This window comes from Gossypium hirsutum, chromosome A02 (assembly GCF_007990345.1).
Source record: "Gossypium hirsutum isolate 1008001.06 chromosome A02, Gossypium_hirsutum_v2.1, whole genome shotgun sequence".
In the NCBI taxonomy this organism is placed as follows: domain Eukaryota; kingdom Viridiplantae; phylum Streptophyta; class Magnoliopsida; order Malvales; family Malvaceae; genus Gossypium; species Gossypium hirsutum.
The window spans coordinates 1,547,219-1,569,085 of NC_053425.1; the positions used below are offsets into that span (position 1 = coordinate 1,547,219).

The following is a 21,867-nucleotide window of genomic DNA, read 5'->3' on the forward strand; positions in this document are numbered from 1 at the left end:
TTGTAATGACCTTTTCAACAACTCTGCTTTCTGTGAAGTCTACTCCCAGGAGCCTAATGCTGTTGACAATGGCCATTATCCTGTCTGAGTACTACTTGATGGTCTCAGACTCCTTCATCCTCAAATTCTCAAAGTCTCTCCTGAGGTTAATCACTTGCTGTTGCCTTGTCTTATCAGTCCCCATGAACTCCTCCTTCAGCTTCTCCCAAGCCTGCTTTGGTGAGTCACAGGCCATGATGCGAGTAAATATCACATCAGAGACTCCATTTTGCAAGCAGGCCATAGCCTTATGCTTCTTGGCTCGCTCCTCAGTATGTTGCCTCATTTGTGCAATGGTGGGATTGGCTCTCAATGGAGGTGGTTCAGCATCATTCTCGATCACACTCCAAAGATCATGTGCCTGGAGATAAGTCTTCATTTTAACTATCCAAATGTGATAGTTTTCTCCAGTGAACACTGGTGGAGGTGGTGGAGTGAAACTCATCCTGCTAAACTGATTTTAAGTGCTTCAATCTTACCAAATTTTGAACTTGCTGTTGGTTTTGATTCAAACACAACAGATTGCATACAAAGGCCCCTCAAAGACTCGGGCTCATGATACCATTTGTTGGAACAATGGCAGCAGCAAATATCAAACAAAGTTGCTGCACTGTGTTTGCTGAACTAAGCAAGAAGAATCGAAGCAAAGAAAATCAAAGCAAAGCAAGAATTGAACAAGAATTGAATACTCAGCCAAATTGTAACTGAACATTACATTTTTCATTCAAATTTGAAATATAAAAAGAGTTACAATGTACATTGACAGTTACCTAATGTACTTAACTGCCCCAACTAATACAAACCTAATCACTAGCCAAAAAATAATCAAATATAGCTGACCAATCAGCCATTACATCAAAAGATCTTATCACTAACTTAAGTTTAACTAGTATTACAAACAAACTAAAATTGAACCGAACCAAATTACATCAGAACAAAACAGCAAAGTTGGTTGCTTCATTCGGTTCAAAAACCATTCGTGCGCACCAAGCAAAAGAAGCTGAGCTCGATAGCTGCTGGTCTCGACAGTGGCAAGCTTCTGGCTCCATGTTGCATTGCAGTCCAGCTTTCAACAGACACTTAGCATGGACAAAGAAGTTGCATCCAGTACATTCCAAAGCCAAATCTAAACAGGGCTCACTACAAAAACTGCAGTTTGGATAGTAATAAATCTTCTTAACAACTGTGAGAGGGTGCTCATGTATGTCCTTATATTCTTCAATGATACTCCCGAGTTTGAGGAATCGATATTTACCAAGGACACAATTGACATGAGTAGAAGTATCACATGTTGCACAATGATAAAACCAAAGATTTGGATCTCGACGTTCTTCACAAATATCGCAAAAATGGTTTTCTGAATAACTGTTATCATCATGATAAGTGAGTAAAAGCAGATGTTCATCACTTTTGTGTTGGGATATAATAGGCAACGAATAACATACATTACCTACAGAAAAATCGCAATCTTTACAACGCAACAACCATTTGATACCATTCCTACCACAAGCAACACATCCCCCTCTATTTTCAGTGTAGAGAAAAACAGGGTGTTTATGTCCTAGATATGTGCGAGCACCAGGTGTAAGAGCAATTATACATCGAAGGCATGCACTTTTCTTACATTCTTCACATTTATAGGCAAAAGCTTTAGACAAGTAATGACATACTACACACCGAAATACTTCGTTTGAAGTAAGGACTAGTGATGATTGGCAAGGATGATGCCAAGCCTGCTTTACCTTCGGTAACTCGACACAAACTTTATGGAGAAAGAAATCACACTGTGTACAGTAGTAAAATGAATCCGAGATCGGTAACAAGCACCCATCACAACATTTATTATCATACTCACCTACTCTGTCACTTAACGTTAAGCGGTGAATATGCATGATATGCTCTATTACAGTGGCTTCTCCAGCATCATTCCATTCAAGAACCTTGGTTATGGAGCTAACATCAGCAGATTCCTCATCTTCATTTTCTACTATTTCATATGAATCTTTCTTCTTCATTGCACACTTCACATGGAATATAACATCGCACTCTGAACAATAGTAACTACCATGGTCTGTACTGACTTCATCATTGCACATTATGCAATTCAAAACTCTAAAATCTTCTATGTGAAGGAAATATTTGTGAAAAAGGCGATGATCATGCCATTTGCTTTTGATTATACGTGGCATTGAAGTGCACTTTTTATGGACCATAATGTTGCATGTACAACATATGTAGGAAGCATAACTTCCTTCCACACCACATGCATCACAAATGAATGATAATCTCCTTGTAAACAAATTGAAAGGATGTTCATGCCTTTTATCTTCAACAACAAGATCTAAAGATGCTGATACACATTCAATGTGAACAGAAAACTTACAAGGTGAACAACCATAAACAAGTCCTATACCCTCTTGACAGGTTTCTCCGCATATCTTGCAAGAGAGCCGTTCGCTATTAAATTGTAGAGCAAGAGGATGCTTGCGATGGCACACATGATTCAGTTTGAAAGGAAGCTTAGTGCATTTCTCATGTAAATTAAATCCACAGTCAGGAGAAAAGTGTGTATACTTTACTAATGGTTCCCAACATCCAAAGCACTTAGCAGCATCTTTGAGTTTTTCATCACCATTTTCAGTGGAAATCAATGGATGTTGAAGGGCAACATGCTCAAGCTCTTTCAAATTATTTTCAGCAATATTAAATGTAAACAAAGCACATTTAATATGAAAGTCCAATCCGCAAGAGCAGTGATAAATGAATTTCTCACATGTTTTATCACAGAAATCGCAAATACACCTTGTGTAAGAAGATGGTGGCTTTTGCATAAGAAGAAGAGGATGATGAGGATGAAAAGGATGATTAAGCTCCAAAGGTGCCTCGGCACATACCTTGTGAAGATAAAACCCACAGTTCTCCGCACAGCAAAAACATGGAGCAGACACCTTCTCCCCACACCTGGAGCAATCAGTTACATCACTTTGATTGTGGATCAGCTGGTCTTGATTCACGATAAGAAGCAGGGGATGTTGGTGGCCATAATTGTTAGACTCCTCCATTTCTGCTTCCCCAAGCAATATAAAGAAAGGAAAAGGTTGATTTTGGGAGCAAAGATTGAATGGGAAAACAAGAATACAAGTGAAGAAAGATAAAGATTGAGGAAGTGGCAGAGGCAGAGGCAGAGGGTGGGTTATAGTAAACAATAGAGGTGAAGTCAATGAGGTAGTCAATGCTTTGATCTTATCTTATGGTTGTACAGCTCTGCCGGCTTCACATTTGCTTTTGAGGTTGGGTTGATTTGATATTTATGGTTAAATTTTGAGCGATTTGATATCTTAAGGTTCTTAGTTGTTTTGATTGACTTAATTTAGTTCGGATTGAATGGTTTTGGTTTGGACCATTAAATTTTGTATTTATATTTACATATATATATTTTATAACAAATCTTTTAGGCCCAATTTTAATTTAATATTAATATTACAATTTTTTAAAAGTTGCAAAATTGCAAATGAAGTTCCTACCTTTTTACAATGTTTACATATGGATCCTTAGTGTGTTCTAAATTTAATTTGATCCATGATTTTTTCTTCATCAATAGGGATTCTATTGATGTATATTAATAATGGGATGTCCTTTCTAAATTGAGTGAATCCATGATTTTTTATCTTTTTATAAAAAAATAATTAAATTTTTGACATTTTATGGAAAATATTACTTTTCTTCACGTACTTTGAAAAGGATGGTCTAAGTCATGTACCTAACGTTAATCATAATTCATGTTTTAATAATAATTAACAGAAGACGCTTCTGGAGTGGACTCTTCCTTTCATGCACCTAACATTCAATCATAATTCATATTTTAATAATTATTAAAAGATGCTCCTTCTGTGGACTTACTTTACACCTCTTCTCTTATTTTATTTCTCTCTCTTACCAACTCCTAGCTTAACCGTTGGTCTCCGGGAAGCTATCGTCGTCAGATCAGCTAAAAACTACGGCCTGAAGTTCAAACACTAAACAAGTGCAGACGACAATCTGTGATGGTCCCAAATGAATGAGCCTGCCTGCACATGGTGCTATTTCTGTTTTTGTTCATTTGTTATAAGAAGATAATTTGAATTTAGATATAATTTGAATTGGTCCCTTGGTGGCTACATTACTATCATCTATTCTTTTTTCTTTTTTTTATTCTTCAAAATTTCAATATTATTATAATAGGTCCGTTTGATAGGTCTGAGATTGGCCTGAAAAATTTGTCTAAAATTTTATCTAAGCTCGACCTGAATAATAAAGCTAAAATTCAGGTCTAGCCTGACCCTTTCTTATTAAAATAATGCCAAATTTTATTAGAAGTGTCACATTGATTGACGAAATTAAAATTCTAACACCAAATTTGAAAGTTTGAAAGTAGAAGTACCATCTAGAAGATTCGATAAATTACAAGAAGCATTATGTATTCTTTTTTTGGGTGAATGTATTTAGTAGGTAGTTTTATTATAGAGATCGGATCAAATTAGTCACTACTATTACATGGATCAATTTAGTCTTTATACATTATAGTTGAAAGAGACACGTTCTTGTTGAAACACACAAACGTGAAACATTCTTGTCCTTTTATGAAATAAAAGATAATAAATCTAGTGCAATTAGTATACATACCACAAATACATAATCAAATGTTAAATGTAATTTAAATGTGAATCTAACAATGAGAGAAAAATAATTTCAGAAAAATAATTCTTGTTCTTTCAAGTGATGTATTTATTATCCCCTTTTTTTCTTAATTTGGGCCGCGACCCATTGCTCGCTCATCTCTGTTAACAACCTGGATCCTTGGACAACGAGGCAAAGTGGTGTACTATTCTATAGTAAGCACCATGTCTACTTTCCCAAAAGTGTAGCAACTATAAGCGCGTTTCCAATACTGTGTGAGCTCAAAATAAATGTTTGTCCACTTTGACATTAAGTTGGTAAGGCAAATCACTATGTTCGCTGTAGAATAACTGCCTTGTTTCATTATCCCATTGATTCCATATCACTTTCAACTCTTGCAAATTATTCTGAGTCACATTGACCCGGGTGAAATCCCATAACTCTAACACATATCTCCCCAACAAGCTGTCACCTATCTCTTGTTGCTTTTCTCTGACCATATTCGCATGGCCGCATTGTCTTCCACTTTATCAAGAAACACATTTTCCATGACAAGCTCTCTATTTAACAATTGAACACGAATCAACACCTTTCCTTTAAGATGAAAATTCAATGCAACCACAACTAAAACAAAACGAAACAAGTCAGTGCATTTTGTATAAAGCTTGAATACAAAGCAAAAAATAACGATTAAAATGTTTCTTCTTCATGGTTATACCTAAGGTAGGCTTTTAGGGTTCATTACATACGGGTTGGTTCTAAAGTAAAAGCACCTGAACAGGCAAATTCCTCGATCCTCACCCATTATAGGCTCATACAGACTGAGTTCAGTTCAGGAGAATGCATTTCCCTACGACTGCATAGAGATGAAGACCTCACGAAGACATAAGTACGAATATATCTAGAAACCGGTCCACTATCCTACACGGAGGTGAAGACCTCATGAAAGAATAGCTTCTCATTCCCATTTAAAAAGAGCCGAAGAGAATGATTATATCATGCAATATTTGAAAACATAAAGAAGAATTCTTAAACATAAAAAAGAAAAAAAAAGACCATATGTCTAAATCACTATATAACTCGAGACTATGAACAAAGACATTCATACATTCATACAATACACCATATGTATACGTGTATATGTATATATGTACATGTCAATTCATTTCGGATTTGTTTTGGTTTGGTGTTAATTTTGTTGTAGGCCAATTTTGGCCCAAATACAACTCAATTACCCAAACCCCTTAAAACCCAATACAAAACAGCCCAATATCTAACCCAAACCCGAATGGCCCACTACAACCCATTCCAACCTAATACCCACTCCAATTTCATCAGCCCAACATCATCAAACCCAATCTAAACTTACAACCAGACCCACTACCTAAACCTTAACCCATCAGACCCACTATCAAAACCCAAACTAACCTAAACAATTAAAACCCAACACCAGCCCAAAACAGTGAAGCCCGGTACGCCCAAGATTCTAAAAAATTTTCGAAAAGCTAGAAACCCTAGGGTTTCTGGCGCCGTTGCCCCATGTGCGCGACCACTCAGCCTCTACGCGAGCTGCCAGACCACTTCCTCCTCTGCCCGAGACCTGGCATTGCCCAGACCGTCTGACACTCCCACCACCAGCACCGGCCATGCCCTGCAAAAACAACAGACAAACAAAGCAGAAGCAAGAATAGTAAAAAAATAATAACAAAGTATGTAACAAAATAGGCTATAAAAGCCGAATAGAAAACTGAAATTTTTTTGCTTTCCCTTTTCTTCCTTGATTCTTCGTAAACATCGAAAGAAATTTATAGACTTCAATAAACAGACAATAGTTGTTGTTCTAACAAACGAGGAGTAAACGAAAAGGTTGCATTTTTTTTTCTCTTTCTTTCTTTCGATTTTTGCATACGTATATATATACACATTTCTTTATTTTTTTATTTAGTATAAACATAAAATATAGTACAAAAAAAGAATACAAAAAAAAAAATAAAAAAATAGAATTTTTTACCTTTTCGGTCACCGTGTACTGTGGCCGGCGCCGGCGCCGGCGAAGGTCCGGTGACGGACCGATGACCGGCCCCCCAGCCGGAGCTCCCTCTCCCTCTCCCTCTCCCCTTCTCTCTTCTTCCTCTCTCTTTTTTTTTTCTTTCCCTCTCACCAAATGATTTTTTTTTGTTATTTTAGGCCTTATATAGCCCTCCAAAACGACGTCGTTTTGGGGGCTACACTTAAGCCCCAAAACGACGTTGTTTTGGCCATGCCCGGCCCATCCGACCCGACCCGCCAGGAGGATCCGCGTGTTTTGTTTGAACGGGCTATTTATGTGCGCGGTCCTTCCGCTTTTTCAAGGTTTTGCAATTAAGCCATTTTTTTCGTTTTCAATTTGGCCCCATAATTTTCCGCGCTTTTCGATTTAGTCCCCGCTAATGTGCTGCGTTTTAATGGGAAGGAATAATTACTGTTTCGGTCCCCCTATGTTTTGTGCGCACTCAAATAAGCCCTTTTCTCTTTATTTCCTTTCACATTTGCCCCAAAACTTTGTTATTAGTTCAATTTTAGTCCTTTTTTATTTGTTTTTGTTTCTTTATTAAATATTACATTTTTTTTGTATTTCAATATTATTATTATTATTATTATTATTATTGTACATTAGTGTATATCTTCATGTGTGTATATATATATGTAGTAATATTTTTATTACTTTATTTTAATATTTTTATTATAATAGCTTTTGTATTTTAATATTATTATTATTATTATCATTATTATCATTAGATGTATATATATATATTACTGTTTTTAATGACTTTATTTTAATATCATTTTATTATATTTACTTTTTTGTATTGTATTACATGGTTATTATTATTATATTTATTAGGGTATGCCTCTTACCCCCGTATATATTTTTAGTACGTATTAATAGTCAATTTTTTTAATATATATTATATGAATAATTTATATATAATATTATGTATATATTTTAATATTATCAGTTATATAACTTTATACTATATGATTTCTAATACTATTATTTATATATATATGTATAAGTATGTGTGTAGTGTACAAAATAGTTTTCTTATTATTATTATTATCATTTCTAAGGTATGTATGTATTGTATATGTTCTATATATGTTATATATATTTTTAATATTACTAGTTATATATAGTTCTTATACATTTCCATGTACATATTTTTATACCATCTTATGTATATATTTTTAAATACTATATTGTATATATATATATTTTCTTAGTACCACATTACGTATATATCATGTATATATTTATTTTTACCCATATTGTATTTATTATTAATTTTAATACATTTATTTTATCATACATATATATATACCTTTCTTATTTGTATTATTTGTGTATGTCGTATTATTGATTTTGTATTTATTATGTTCCCTATTGCTACTTATTATATTATTATTTGGTGTACATACATCTTTTACTATTATTAGTATAAATGTATTTTCCTTGTCCATAGTATTCCTAATATTATTGTATATGTTCAATTATATTATGTGTACTTGTATCTAGTACGTATATATTTAGTAATATTGCACATATATGTCTATTAGGCATTATATTTTCATACATCATGTATATATGTCATATATTATATTTTGCATATTATCTTATGTATATATTACCTTATATTATTATTACTAAATGTACTTTATATTTGTTCATGTTTGGTTTTTATTTCTCTTTTAAATATTATTATTATTGTTTTGCTACTGCTCTAGTATTATGTTAACATTTTTCATTGATAATGTCATCGTTTGCATCTTTGATTTATTTTAAATTCTTATTTCATGAATATTTTTTATGTTTTAATTACTAATCGAGGCAATATATCGATTTAACATTAAGTCGTAAATTTTATCGCTATGTTGGATGGAATTTATCGGCTCGTGTTAAAACGGTATATCCTTCTCAAAAATCAAAAATTGAAAGTTCTCGTCTTTTAAATCGGATCACGATTGGAATTTAAATTGAACTAGCATTTTTGAAAATTAAGACAACACATGTTTAAAAGATACCAATTTTGGGCGTCGCGAGGGTGCTAATACCTTCCTCGCGTGTAACTGACTCCCGAGCCCTACTTTATCTCTGATTTTAACGTAGGCCTAAACTCGGCCTTCTTTTGTTTTTAAAAATAAATTTATTAGGTGTCCGATCACACCTATAAAAAGGATCGGTGGCGACTCCCCTCTTTATTTCTGTTTTTCAGTTTATGTTTCAAAAAATCAAACTTTAGTTTTCAAGTTTTCAATAAATTGTCACAATTAGCGACCAAGCTAAAATTTTTTACGTCGCTACAAATTTTATTGATTGGATGGTTGAATTTTATATTTATATTTACATATACATTCTATAACAAATCTTTTGAGCCCAATTTTAATTTATAGATATATTGGATAAATGTTTTCTATTATTAATATTACACATTTTTTAAAAAAGTTGCAAAACTACTAAAGAAGTTACTACTTTTTACAATGTTTACATACGGATACTTAGTGTGTTATAGATTTAATTTGATTCATGATTTTTGCCGCATCGAGAGAGATTTCTATTGATATTTATTAATAATGGGATCTCCTTTCTAAACTGAGTGAAGAATAACTTTTTTTTTTTCAAATTTTTTGTTGAAGCTCCAATCGATCAAATTGAATTTTAGCTCATTTTACATCAAAAATTAAAATATTTAAAATATCTTCATAATTTTATAATTAAATTTAAATTCAAATGAAATAAATATTTTTATTATTAAAAAATCATGTCACAAAAATCTAAATTTAAAAAAAAAATCTGTCAGATTTAGGCCAATTATCATTAAATATATGAACAGAATCTTTATGTTTTTTTTTCTTATTATTTAATGTCTAAATTTCATTTAAACAAATTTTCTTGACACTTTCATCCTTCAATTATTGTGGTGAACCAATGATGTCGAAAAGAGTAAATAAGCACAATCGGACCTTTAAAGAAATCCACCCAAATTTTCAGTAACAAGTGAAATTAATGTTTAATTAAGATTAAAAAAAGTTGTTGTGTAAAAAGAAAATACGTTTTTTAGAAAGTATGTTTTATTGAAAACATGTTTTATAGGGCGCGTTTTCAGTTGAAAACATGTTTTTTCTTCCTCCCAAATCGATTTATTTTTCTAAATTTAGAAAAAAATTGACCTACTTTTCTAAATATTTTTTTTGAAAAAAAACTTTCTAAAGGATTTACTTCACAAGCCATGCATGCATGCATACATTTAAAGAAAATAATACACAGAAGTCAGGATACTATAGTTTGAATAATCAGATGCTCCCAGAAATTCCAAGTCAAAACATGCTTCCCTTACAATACAAAACACTAGTCTGCATAATAATTACAATCACCATTACAAGTGACCATACTCTGTGTTCTCCGCAAAAGATAAGTGGTAGTTTTGAACTATAGTCACCTAAATGCCACCTTAGTCCTCCGAATATGAGGAGGTAAATTGTTATGGTGGACATCTAACATGGACAATGAAGTTGCATCCAGTACATTCCAAAGCTAAATCTAAACAGGGCTTACCACAGTTACTGCAGTTCGGATAGTAATAAATCTTCTTAACAACAGTGAGAGGGTGCTCATGCATGCCCTTAGGTTCTTCAATGATACTCCCGAGTTTGAGGTACCGATATTTACCAAGGACACAATTAACATGAGCAGAAGTATCACATATTGCACAATGATAAAACCAAAAATTTGGATCTCGACGTTCTTCACAAATATCGCAAAAATGGCTCTCTGAATAACTGTTATCATCATGATAAGTGAGTGAAAGAAGATGTTCATCACTTTTGTGATGGGATGTAATAGGTAACGAATAACATTTATGATCTAGAGAAAAATTGCATTCCTTACAACACCACAACCCATTGAAATCACGACCACAAGCAACACATCCCCCTTTATTTTTATGGTAGAAAAAAATAGAGTGTTTATGTCCTCGATATTTGCGAGAACCAGGTGTAAGAGCAATTATACATGGAAGGCATATACGTACCTTACAATCTTCACATTTATAGGAAAAAGCATTGGACAAGAAACCACATGCTTCACACCAAAATACTTCGTTTGAAGTAAGGACTAGTTGTGATTGGCAATGATGATACCAAACATGCTTTACCTTCGGTAACTCGACACAAACTTTATGGAGAAAGAAATCACACTGTGTACAGTAGTAAAATGAATTCGAGATCGGTAACAAGCACCCATCACAACATTTATTAACATATTCACTTACTCTGTCACTTAACGTTAAGTGGTGAATATGCATGATATGCTCTAGTACAGTGGCTTCTCCAGCATCATTCCATCCAAGAACCTTGGTTATGGAGCTAACATCAGCAGATTCCTCATCTTCATTTTCTACTATTTCATATGAATCTTTATCCTTCAGTGCACACTTCACATGGAATATAACATCGCACTTTGAACAATAGTAATTACCATGGTCTGTACTGACTTCATCATTGCACATTATGCAATTCAAAACTCTAAAATCTTCTATGCGCAGGAAATATTTGTGAAAAAGGCGATGATCATGCCACTTGCTTTTGATGATGCGTGGCACTGAAGTGCACTTTTTATGGACCATAGTGTTGCATGTACAACATATGTAGGAAGCATAACTTCCTTCCTCACCACATGCATCACAAATGAATGATGATCCTCTTGGAAACAAAGTAAAATGATGTTCATGGTTTTTATCTTCAACACCAAGATCTAAAGATGCTGATACACATTCAATGTGAACAGCAAACTTACAAGGTGAACAACCATAAACAAATCCTGTAATATTTTCATCGGGTTCTTCGCATATCTTGCAAGAGAACTGTTGGATACTAAATTGTAGAACAAGAGGATGGTTGCGATGGCACCCATGATTCAGTTTGAAAGGAAGCTTAGCGCATTTTTCATGTAAATTAGATCCACAGTCAGGAGAAAAGTGTGTATACTTTGCTAATGGTTCCCAACATCCAAAGCACTTAGCAGCATCTTTGAGTTTTTCATCACCATTTTCAGTAGAAATCAAAGGATGTTGAAGGGCAACATGCTCAAGCTCTTTCAAATTATTCTCAGCAACATTAAATGTAAACAAAGCACATTTAATATGTAAGTCCAATTCACAACAAGAGCAGTGATAAACAAACTTATCATCCTTTTTATCACAAAAATTACAGGCGTACACTCCATCTGAATAAGGTGCATTTTGCATAAGAAGAAGAGGATGATGAGGATGAAAAGGATGATTAAGCTCCAAAGGTGCCTCGGCACATACCTTGTGAAGATAAAACCCACAGTTCTCCGCACAGCAAAAACATGGAGCGGACACCTTCTCCCCACACCTGGAGCAATCAGTTACATCACTTTGATTGTGGATCAGCTGGTCTTGATTCACGATAAGAAGCAGGGGATGTTGGTGGCCATAATTGTTAGACTCCTCCATTTCTGCTTCCCCAAGCAATATAAAGAAAGGAAAAGGTTGATTTTGGGAGCAAAGATTGAATGGGAAAACAAGAATACAAGTGAAGAAAGATAAAGATTGAGGAAGTGGCAGAGGCAGAGGCAGAGGGTGGGTTATAGTAAACAATAGAGGTGAAGTCAATGAGGTAGTCAATGCTTTGATCTTATCTTATGGTTGTACAGCTCTGCCGGCTTCACATTTGCTTTTGAGGTTGGGTTGATTTGATATTTATGGTTAAATTTTTGAGCGATTTGATATCTTAAGGTTCTTAGTTGTTTTGATTGACTTAATTTAGTTCGGATTGAATGGTTTTGGTTTGGACCATTAAATTTTGTATTTATATTTACATATATATATTTTATAACAAATCTTTTAGGCCCAATTTTAATTTAATATTAATATTACAATTTTTTAAAAGTTGCAAAATTGCAAATGAAGTTCCTACCTTTTTACAATGTTTACATATGGATCCTTAGTGTGTTCTAAATTTAATTTGATCCATGATTTTTTCTTCATCAATAGGGATTCTATTGATGTATATTAATAATGGGATGTCCTTTCTAAATTGAGTGAATCCATGATTTTTTATCTTTTTATAAAAAAATAATTAAATTTTTGACATTTTATGGAAAATATTACTTTTCTTCACGTACTTTGAAAAGGATGGTCTAAGTCATGTACCTAACGTTAATCATAATTCATGTTTTAATAATAATTAACAGAAGACGCTTCTGGAGTGGACTCTTCCTTTCATGCACCTAACATTCAATCATAATTCATATTTTAATAATTATTAAAAGATGCTCCTTCTGTGGACTTACTTTACACCTCTTCTCTTATTTTATTTCTCTCTCTTACCAACTCCTAGCTTAACCGTTGGTCTCCGGGAAGCTATCGTCGTCAGATCAGCTAAAAACTACGGCCTGCAGTTCAAACAATAAACAAGTGCAGACGAAAATCTGTGATGATCCCAAATGGATGAGCCTGCCTGCACATGGTACTATTTCTGTTTTTGTTCACTTGTTATAAGAAGATAATTTGAATTTAGATAATTAGAGGGCTCATTTTTTGTGGGTAAGTTTAGGGGGCTCCCCTTGCGCTAATTGGTCCGTCGGTGGCTACATTACTATCATCTATTCCTATTTTTTGTTTTTTTATCCTTCAAATTTTCATTATTATTATAATAAATTCGTTTGATAGGCCTATAGTCAGCCTGAAAAATAGACTTAAAATTTTGTTCAAACTCGATTTGAATAAAAATGTCAAAATTTAAATTTGACCCAATCTATCCATATTAAGATTTTTTATATAATAAAATATATCAAAAACACTAATAATATAATAAAAAACCCCTTAACTAGTAGGGTAAAATTTCACCCTCCAATGTCCCTTGAATTGATATAATAAAAAGTTCTGATAAATTATATCACAAGGTATCTTATGATTGACTCACGTATTAAATAATGTCAAATTTTATTAGAGGTGTCACATTAATCGAAAAAATTAAAGTTCTAACCCCAAATTTGATAGTTTGAAAGTAGAAGTACCATTTAGAAGATTCGATAAATTACAAGAAGCATTTTAGTCATTTTCCCATATGTAATATGACTTATCTAAACAGTCGTGTTTGGTTTTTCATACTGTATCCTATCATTGTGAGTATGTCCTTTTTTTTCTTTTTGGTGAATGTATTTTGTGGGTAGCTTTATTATAGGTATTAGATTAAATTAGTCTCTATTATTACATGGATCAATTTAATCTCTATACTATTAAAAAGAATCAATTAAGGTCAAATTTTAAAATAGTTAACATTTATTATTTAAAAAATATCATTTATTGTTTAGTAGTGTTATATTTTGAAGGTTTTTTAAAATAATTTTGTAGATAAAATATTTTCATGATAGTTTTTAAACCATAAATGTTAATTCTTTTCCACTTTAGCCTTGTTTGAGTCTTTTTTATAGTATAAAAGTTAAATTGATCCATTTAATAATAAAGACACTATTTAATCCAGTAGGATTTTAACAATTTTGTAATGAACTTTTGTTGGTCTAAAGTCTTATAGCATTTCTAATTAACTGCATTAAGCTCAGATCTCTTGTTGTTTCTAACAGTTTTTGTAATAAAGTTATAAAATGTAAAACCATACGATATGATCGAATTCACACAAACGTGAAACATTATTGTTAAAAGAGACATGTCCTTGTTGAAACACACGAACGTGAAACATTCTTATCCTTTTATACAATAAAAGATAATCAATGTTGTGCAATTAGTATACATACCACAAATACATAATCAAATGTTAAATGCAATTTAAATGTGAATCTAAGAATGGGAGAAAAATAATTTCAGAAAAATAATTCTTGTTCTTCTAAGGGATGCATTTATTATCCCCTTTTTCTTTAACTCGGGTTGTGACCCATTGCTTGCTCATCCCTATTATATCCATCAATCTCTTTAAGAAAGTTGGGACATTGGTGGCTCTAGAGTAGACTTTATCGACCTGGATCATTGGACAATGAAGTAAAGTGGTGTACTTTCCTACAGTAGGCACCATGTCCCAAAAGTGAAGCAATTATAAGCGGAATTTCAATACTGTGTGAGAGCTCAGAATTAATGCTTGTCAACTTTGACATCAAGTAGGTAAGACAAATTACCATATTCGCGGTAGAATAGCTGCTTTATCCCATTGATCTCATATCTCTTTCAACTATTGCAAATTATTCAAAGTCACACTAACCCGGGTGAAATCCCATAACTCTGACACATATCTCTCCGACAAGCTGTCACCTTTCTCTTGTTGCTTTTCTCGGACTATATTCGCATGGCCGCATTATCTTTCATTTTATCAAAAAATAAAATTGAAGCTTTATGAATTGTGTAATTAATTGGATTAAGCTCCAATATCTTATTTTAATAATTATTTAATAAATTTCTATAATAAAATTTTAATATGGAGTCCATTAGAAATATTTCATTTTTTTGAAGGAGACAAGCCCTCGTTACTTTATCAAATACATAGAGCTGGGGAAAGGATTGTATGAAACAATGACACCACGTCATCTGTATCCCTTTCCAATAGTTTTATGCCACATCAGTACTCTTATCTTGAATTTCAGGATTTTATCCTGAAAAAAATCAAATTCAAATTAAAATACTAAAATTCAAGATAAAATCTTGAAATTCAGGATAAGAATACTGATGTGGCATAAAACTATTGGAAAAGGATACAGATAACGTGGCGTCACTGTTTCATACAATCCTTTCTCATAGAGCTGAAGCATCCACAACAAATATCAAACGTAATTTGAATGTGTCGCAAAAGAAAGATAAATAATTTCAGAAAAAAGTTGTATTTTCAAATAAACTTATATAAAGAAACAAAGAGAAGCATCCAACAACACTTTTATTATTGTAACTAAAATCAAGATTTAACCCTATTTTCCAATCTTGAGTTTTCTTCTAAATGAAGTGGTAGGTTTCAAATATGATTAGATCTGGATTGCTACATGCCCTAGTTCCACCCATGCCATAAAGAATATGGAGCAATCCTAGTGGACAATATATTTGCACTCTGAATTTGAGCATTCAAGAGCCAGATCTTCCTAAGGCTTACCACATTTATCACAATTAGGGTAATAATACTTCTTCACAATGGTGAGTGGGTGTGGATGATCTTTTCTTTATAGATACTCCTGAGTTTGAGGAATGAATAGTTTCCAAGAACACAATCAACATGAGCAGAAGTATCGCATGTTGCACAATGATAAAAGCAATTATTTAGATCTCGACTTTCTTTAGAGATATCACAATGATGATTTTTTGAATAATTGTTATCATCATGATAAATGAGTGAAAAAAGTAGCTCATCGCATCTGCGATGAGCATGTAATTGGAAGTGAAAAACAATCAAAATGTAGTACAAAATTGCAATCCTTACAACAAAATGCTATCTTTGTGGGACGACCACAAGCATTGCATTTCCCATTGTGCTCTCTTTAGTAAAAGAGGGGTGTTCATGTTTCAAACATGTTCAAGAACAAGAGTAAGAGTGATCAAACATTGGAGACAAGATAAAGTATAAAGCATAAAGCAACGTTATGCTTGAAACAAGATAAAACCAAAATGGATCACTCGTTGCACAATTCACATAAAATATGATATTGCAATCTACACAGTAGTAACTATCATGCGCTGTGTTGACCTCATCATGACATATTACATAATCCAAATAATGTGTGAGAAACATGATGGTCATGCCACCTGATTTGAATAATGCATAGCAATGAAATGCATTTTTTATGGACTATAATATTGCATGTACAACATACATAGGCTAAATAAATAACCTTCTCCCCACACCTGGAGCAATCAGTTACACCACTTTGATTGTGGATCAGCTGGTCTTGATTCAACATAAGAAGTAGGGGATGTTGGTGGCCATAATTGTTAGACTCCTCTATTTCTCCTTCCCCAAGTAATATAAATAAAGGAAAATGTTGATTTTGGGAGCAAAGTGTCAATGGGAAAACAAGATTACAAGTGAAGAAAGATAATGACTAAGGAAGAGGGAAAGTATTTGATATTTAGAGGCACAGGCTCGACGGCGGTGGCTAAGGCTAAGGAAGAAAGAAAAGAAAGAAAAAAGAATTCTACCATTCATTTACAAGATAAATATATAATTTCTTTAACACTAACTGAAAACATTATAAACCAACCTCAACACTAGACTATTGAAAGCATTCCCGTCATCTTCAACGCGACGACCACATATATCCGCAAAGGTACCTTCCGGTAATGACAGTAGTCTGGTTTTTAGAAGTTATTTTTTGTTTCATTTTTCACATATGCTAACATGAACATGTTTACACTACTCGCTCTTAGAAGAAAAACTTGAAAAGTAAGGATTTTTAAAAATAATTTCTTGTGAAAGAGGCTGTATTAAATTTTCTAGGAACAAGAAAGGAAAACTTATAATAATAAACACACTTATCAGAGAAAATCATGTTTCATAGTCAAGATTAATGTCCTTTGAAATTCTCTCAAATTTGTTTAGTAAGTGGGAATTACTATTTAAAACTACTGTGTAACAATTTAGCAAAATTAATGTCATGTTGTGATGGTAGAAACAATTCACACTGAACTTAGTCTCCCCTTCCACTTCAAATCCATTCCCTAAGTAGTGGCCATTAAAGAAATCATCCTCATTGCATAACCTTAACGGTAAACATGCAATCGTGTTACTACCATCCATATTCAATATCTTCCAACAACAAATTCCTACATCTGATCCTTCCTTCTATCTGGATATTTTTCAAAAAATTGTAACATTTTTGCAACACCTTGCACCATTAAACATACAACCAATGTATGGACAACCAATGGAAGAGTTTCTTTCGCTGTCATTGTGTGCCTCAAAATCACTTCACCCTCTACCATGTTGCCTTGTTTTGGGAAGAGTAAAGTTCCTAGCATAATTAGGGCTTGAATGTTGCCGACGTTAGCAAAGCTCATAATGCATTCTCGTGTACAAGGTCTCCTTCCCACTACCCATACATGATGAACTATGTTGTTCAAGTTTACTACCCTCAACACTATCTCTTTACAACTGTTTCGAACAAAAACATAAACACTAACCAATTAGCAAACTACTAACAAATATTAGAAGTTAAAAAAAAAGAAAGAAGAATGTTGTTTTCAAAGTCACACAAATAAAAAAAATCATACTTTAATCCCTAACATCACAACCAATAATACAAATACAGTTTACTCCAAGGTCCACCCGCAACATCCTTGCCAATAACTTATGGGAATTTTGGCTAACTGTTGAAGTTGGCCTGCATGCAGTATATGAAGCAGCCAATGAGCAGACCATGCAGCGGAAGTCATGCGGATGAAGTGTATGCAACTCGTAAAAGGTCAAGCTGCTGTATGTTACCTGGATGAAATACAGTAGCATACAAACATATCGTAAATTATCCGGATGAAGTACTTTTGTGTAACAGGCGACCTGTATCTGATTTGACAGCTACTTTTTGAAAGATAAAGTAAATCAATACTTAGCAGATTTAGACAAGTTTTAGGTTATCATTCAGCCATTTTTTAGCATGTTCTTTTTCATCAAATTTATTGCTCTTTTCATGTAATAGTTTAATATATATACATTTTTCTTTAACAAAAATGTAAGAGAGAAGTCAGTTTTTTATTTCTCCTTCAACATCTGAGTTTTGCTTCTGTTTTCATTTTTCAACACAAATTTTAGTTCTTTTGTTCTTGTTTTGTGATCTTAAAAATCCAACAAATGGTATCAAGAGCCTAAGTCTTTAAGGACCTTGGTTGTGTTTTGTTTGTGAGTGATTCGTGTTTGAAAGAAAAGAAGCATAAGCTATTTTTGTTGGTTAGTTTTGTTGCTGCAAAGATGAGTTTTACACCACCACCACCACCACCTGTATTTGCTGGAGAGAACTACAATATTTCGGTAGTTAAGATGAAGACATATCTCCAAGCGCATGATTTGTGGAATGTGGTTGAGAATGATGCTGAACCATCTCCATTGAGGGCCAATCCAACCATTGCACAGATGAGGCAACACAGTGAAGAGTGTGCCAAGAAGCATAAAGTAATGGCCTGCTTACAGAATGGGGTATCTGATGTGATTTTCACTCAGATAATGACTTGTGACTCACCAAAGTAAGCATGGGAGAAGCTAAAGGAGGAGTTTATCGGGTCAGACAAAACAAGGCAGCAGCAACTTATCAACCTTAGAAGGGATTTTGTGAACTTAAAGATGAGGGAGTCAGAGACTATCAAGCAGTACTCTGACAGGATAATGGCCATAACAACATTAGGCTCTTTGGTGATGATTTCAGAGAGAGCAGAGTTGTTGAAAAGGTCATTACAACTTTCCCTGAAAAATTTGAATAAAAAATCTCATCACTTGAGGACTCGAGAGACTCATCAACCATCTCATTGTCTGAGTTGGTAAACTCCTTGTATGCACTTGAGCAAAGGAGGGCCAATAGGCAGGAAGAGCATCAAGAAGGTGTCTTCCAAGCCAAAAGCAGACTAGCCTCGAGCTCCTCTACATACAAAGGAAATGAATCCTGGTCAAGCAAGCCTAGATCAGATGGTAAAAAAAGATATCTACCCTGCCCACACTGCAGAAGGGTAAGTCATCCGGGTGAAGTATGTTGGTATAGGCCAGACGTCCAGTACAGAAGCTGCAAACAGTTTGACCATATTAAAAATGTGTATAAGAGCAAAGGGAAGGCACAAGCTCAGCAGCAAATGCAAGTTTAGGCTGCTGAGGACTTTCAAGCTCAGGAGGAGCATATCTTCACTGCTTCATGCTTTGCAGCCTCAAGCAAAGTAAAAAAGGACTGGCTAGTGGATAGTGGCTGCACGCACCATATGGCAGCTGATGAAAAGCTGTTCAAGGACCTAGATAGAAGCTTTGCCTCAAAGATCAGGATTGGCAATGGGAACCTGATTGATGCCAGAGGCAAGGGAAATATGGTGATCAACACTTGTTCAGGTAACAAAGTAATTTCAGATGTACTTTTTATGTTTGACATAGACCAAAACCTGCTTAGTGTTGGCCAGTTAATTAAAAGGGTTATTCATTTCTTTTTAAGAATAACTCTTGCATTATTGAAGATCCACTCGGTCAAGAATTAGTCACAGTAGCCATGACTGAAAGATGTTTTGTGTTGAACATGAATCAGTTGGAAAAGAAAGCCTATACTAGTGCTACTGACACATTTAGTTTATGGCACAAGGAGTTAGGATCCATCGTAGAAGGTCAGGATGTAAAGGAATAAAAGATTCATGATGGAGTGGATGGTATAGCTGAAAAGCTCTCCACATTGACCACCGATAGGCTCAATTCCAATTCTGGTTTGTTGGATAAAAGAAAAGATGTGTATGAAATCAATAAGTTTGCTGAGGCTGAAGCTAAGGGGTTCTTGGTATTTGTTTGGGAAGCTCTTCAAGATATGACTCTCATAATCCTTGGTGTGTGTGCTTTAGTGTCATTGATAGTTGGGATAACAATGGAAGGATGGCCAAATGGAACTCATGATGGACTTGAGATTGTCGCAAGTATCTTGTTGGTGGTGATTGTCACAGCTACTAGTGATTGTCGCCAATCATTACAGTTCAGGAATTTGGACAAGAATGTACCAAAGGCTGCTATTGAAGATCTTGTGACAGATCAGATTGATGCTGATCAAAATGGTCCTGAAATGGACATTGATGATGAACCAGTCAAGGGCATTAGACCATTGGCTGAGATTTATAAAAGAGCTCAAGAGGCTGTAGTTGAACAAGCTGCTTTGAAGAGGCTGAAGTTCAACAAGGCTGGAAACAGGCCATGGTTGACAAAATCAGTATGATTAAGAAGAATCAGACTTGGCAGCTAGTTGAGAGACCAGCAAACATGAAGGTTATTGGAGTGAAGAGGGTGTTTCGAGCCAAGCAAAATGCTGATGGTAGCTCGAACAAACTCAAAGCAAGGTTGGTTGTAAAGGTTTCAGTCAGAACTATGCAGCATGCAAGCCAATGAGGAGTGTTGAAGTTGGCCTACATGCAGTACATGAAGCAGCCAAGGAGCAGACCATACAGCGAAAGTAATGCGGATGAAGTGCATACAACTCATAAAAGGTCAAGCTGCTGTATGTTACCCGAATGAAATACAATAGCATACAAACGTATCATATATTATCCGGATAAAGTACTTTTGTGTAACAGGTGACCTGTATCTGATTTGACAGCTACTTTTTGAAAGATAAAGTAAATCAGTACTTAGCAGATTTAGACAGGTCCTAGGTTATCATTCAGCTGTTTTTTAGCATGTTCTTTTTCATCAAATTTATTGCTCTTTTCATGCAATAGTTTAATATATGTACATTTTTCTTTAACAAAAATGTAAGAGAGAGGTCAGTTTTTTATTTCTCCTTCAACATCTGAGTTTTGCTTCTGTTTTCATCTTTTAACACAAATTTTAGTTCTTTTGTTCTTGTTTTGTGATCTTAAAAATCCAACACTAACAACTGCACTATTTTTTTCACGGAAGACAAATCTTCTCTCTTCATTAACCAAATTAACCAGTTTTAAGTCACCAATACATTTTTTTCACTTAATGACATGTCCTAATCCAACGAAGGAAGTAATCGTCCTAATCTAACGAAGGAAGTAATCTCTTTTTTTTGTCTTGCAACAACAATTGATTTAAGATGGATCCCATTGAAAAAAAAATTCACTTTAGTCGACATCGCTTTTTTGCCAACAAAATAGTAATTCAAGATGTTCCACATTCTTTCATGTTAAGCAAATATACATAGAGCTGAAACGCTCACAACAAATACATAATGGAACACTAATATAATTTAAATGTGCATTTTAAGAATGAGAGAAAAATAATCACAAGAAATAATTCAGTTTTCAAGTAAACTTATATAAAGCAACAAGAGCTATTGAGTGAATATAAAGCATCAAGCAACAACCTTATTATTGTAGTCTTCATGTAATTACAATCATGCTATCCAATTACAAGAAATTATAAATTCAACCATCAAACAGCAATACAAATCTCACAAATTCCAACTTCATATTATTACAAGACATTTATTGAAAACTT

General features: G+C 33.9%; 2 protein-coding genes across 2 annotated transcripts; both read right to left on the reverse strand.

Moving 5' to 3' along the window:
* Positions 1–830: 830 nt before the first annotated feature.
* On the reverse strand, positions 831–16,693 carry LOC121214470 (uncharacterized). The gene is made up of 2 exons (XM_041088173.1): positions 16,593–16,693; positions 831–3,000 (listed from the first exon to the last, which is right to left on the reverse strand). Exons 1-2 carry the CDS (start codon positions 16,646–16,648, stop codon positions 969–971), a joined length of 2,088 nt encoding a protein of 695 aa, XP_040944107.1. The 5' UTR covers positions 16,649–16,693; the 3' UTR covers positions 831–968.
* On the reverse strand, positions 10,044–12,483 carry LOC121214472 (uncharacterized). Its single transcript, XM_041088176.1, has one exon. It carries the CDS (start codon positions 12,207–12,209, stop codon positions 10,215–10,217), a length of 1,995 nt encoding a protein of 664 aa, XP_040944110.1. The 5' UTR covers positions 12,210–12,483; the 3' UTR covers positions 10,044–10,214.
* Positions 16,694–21,867: the final 5,174 nt, after the last annotated feature.

What these genes read in the sequence shown, in the direction of transcription:
- LOC121214470 (XM_041088173.1), bottom strand. Translation starts at nt 16,648, where the DNA reads ATGTTGAATCAAGACCAGCTGATCCACAATCAAAGTGGTGTAACTGAT. An exon ending in GGTGTAACTGATTGCTCCAG is followed by an intron (nt 3,001 to 16,592) that starts GTGTGGGGAGAA and finishes TGATTGCTCCAG; the next exon opens with GTGTGGGGAGAAGGTGTCTG.
- LOC121214472 (XM_041088176.1), bottom strand. Translation starts at nt 12,209, where the DNA reads ATGGAGGAGTCTAACAATTATGGCCACCAACATCCCCTGCTTCTTATC.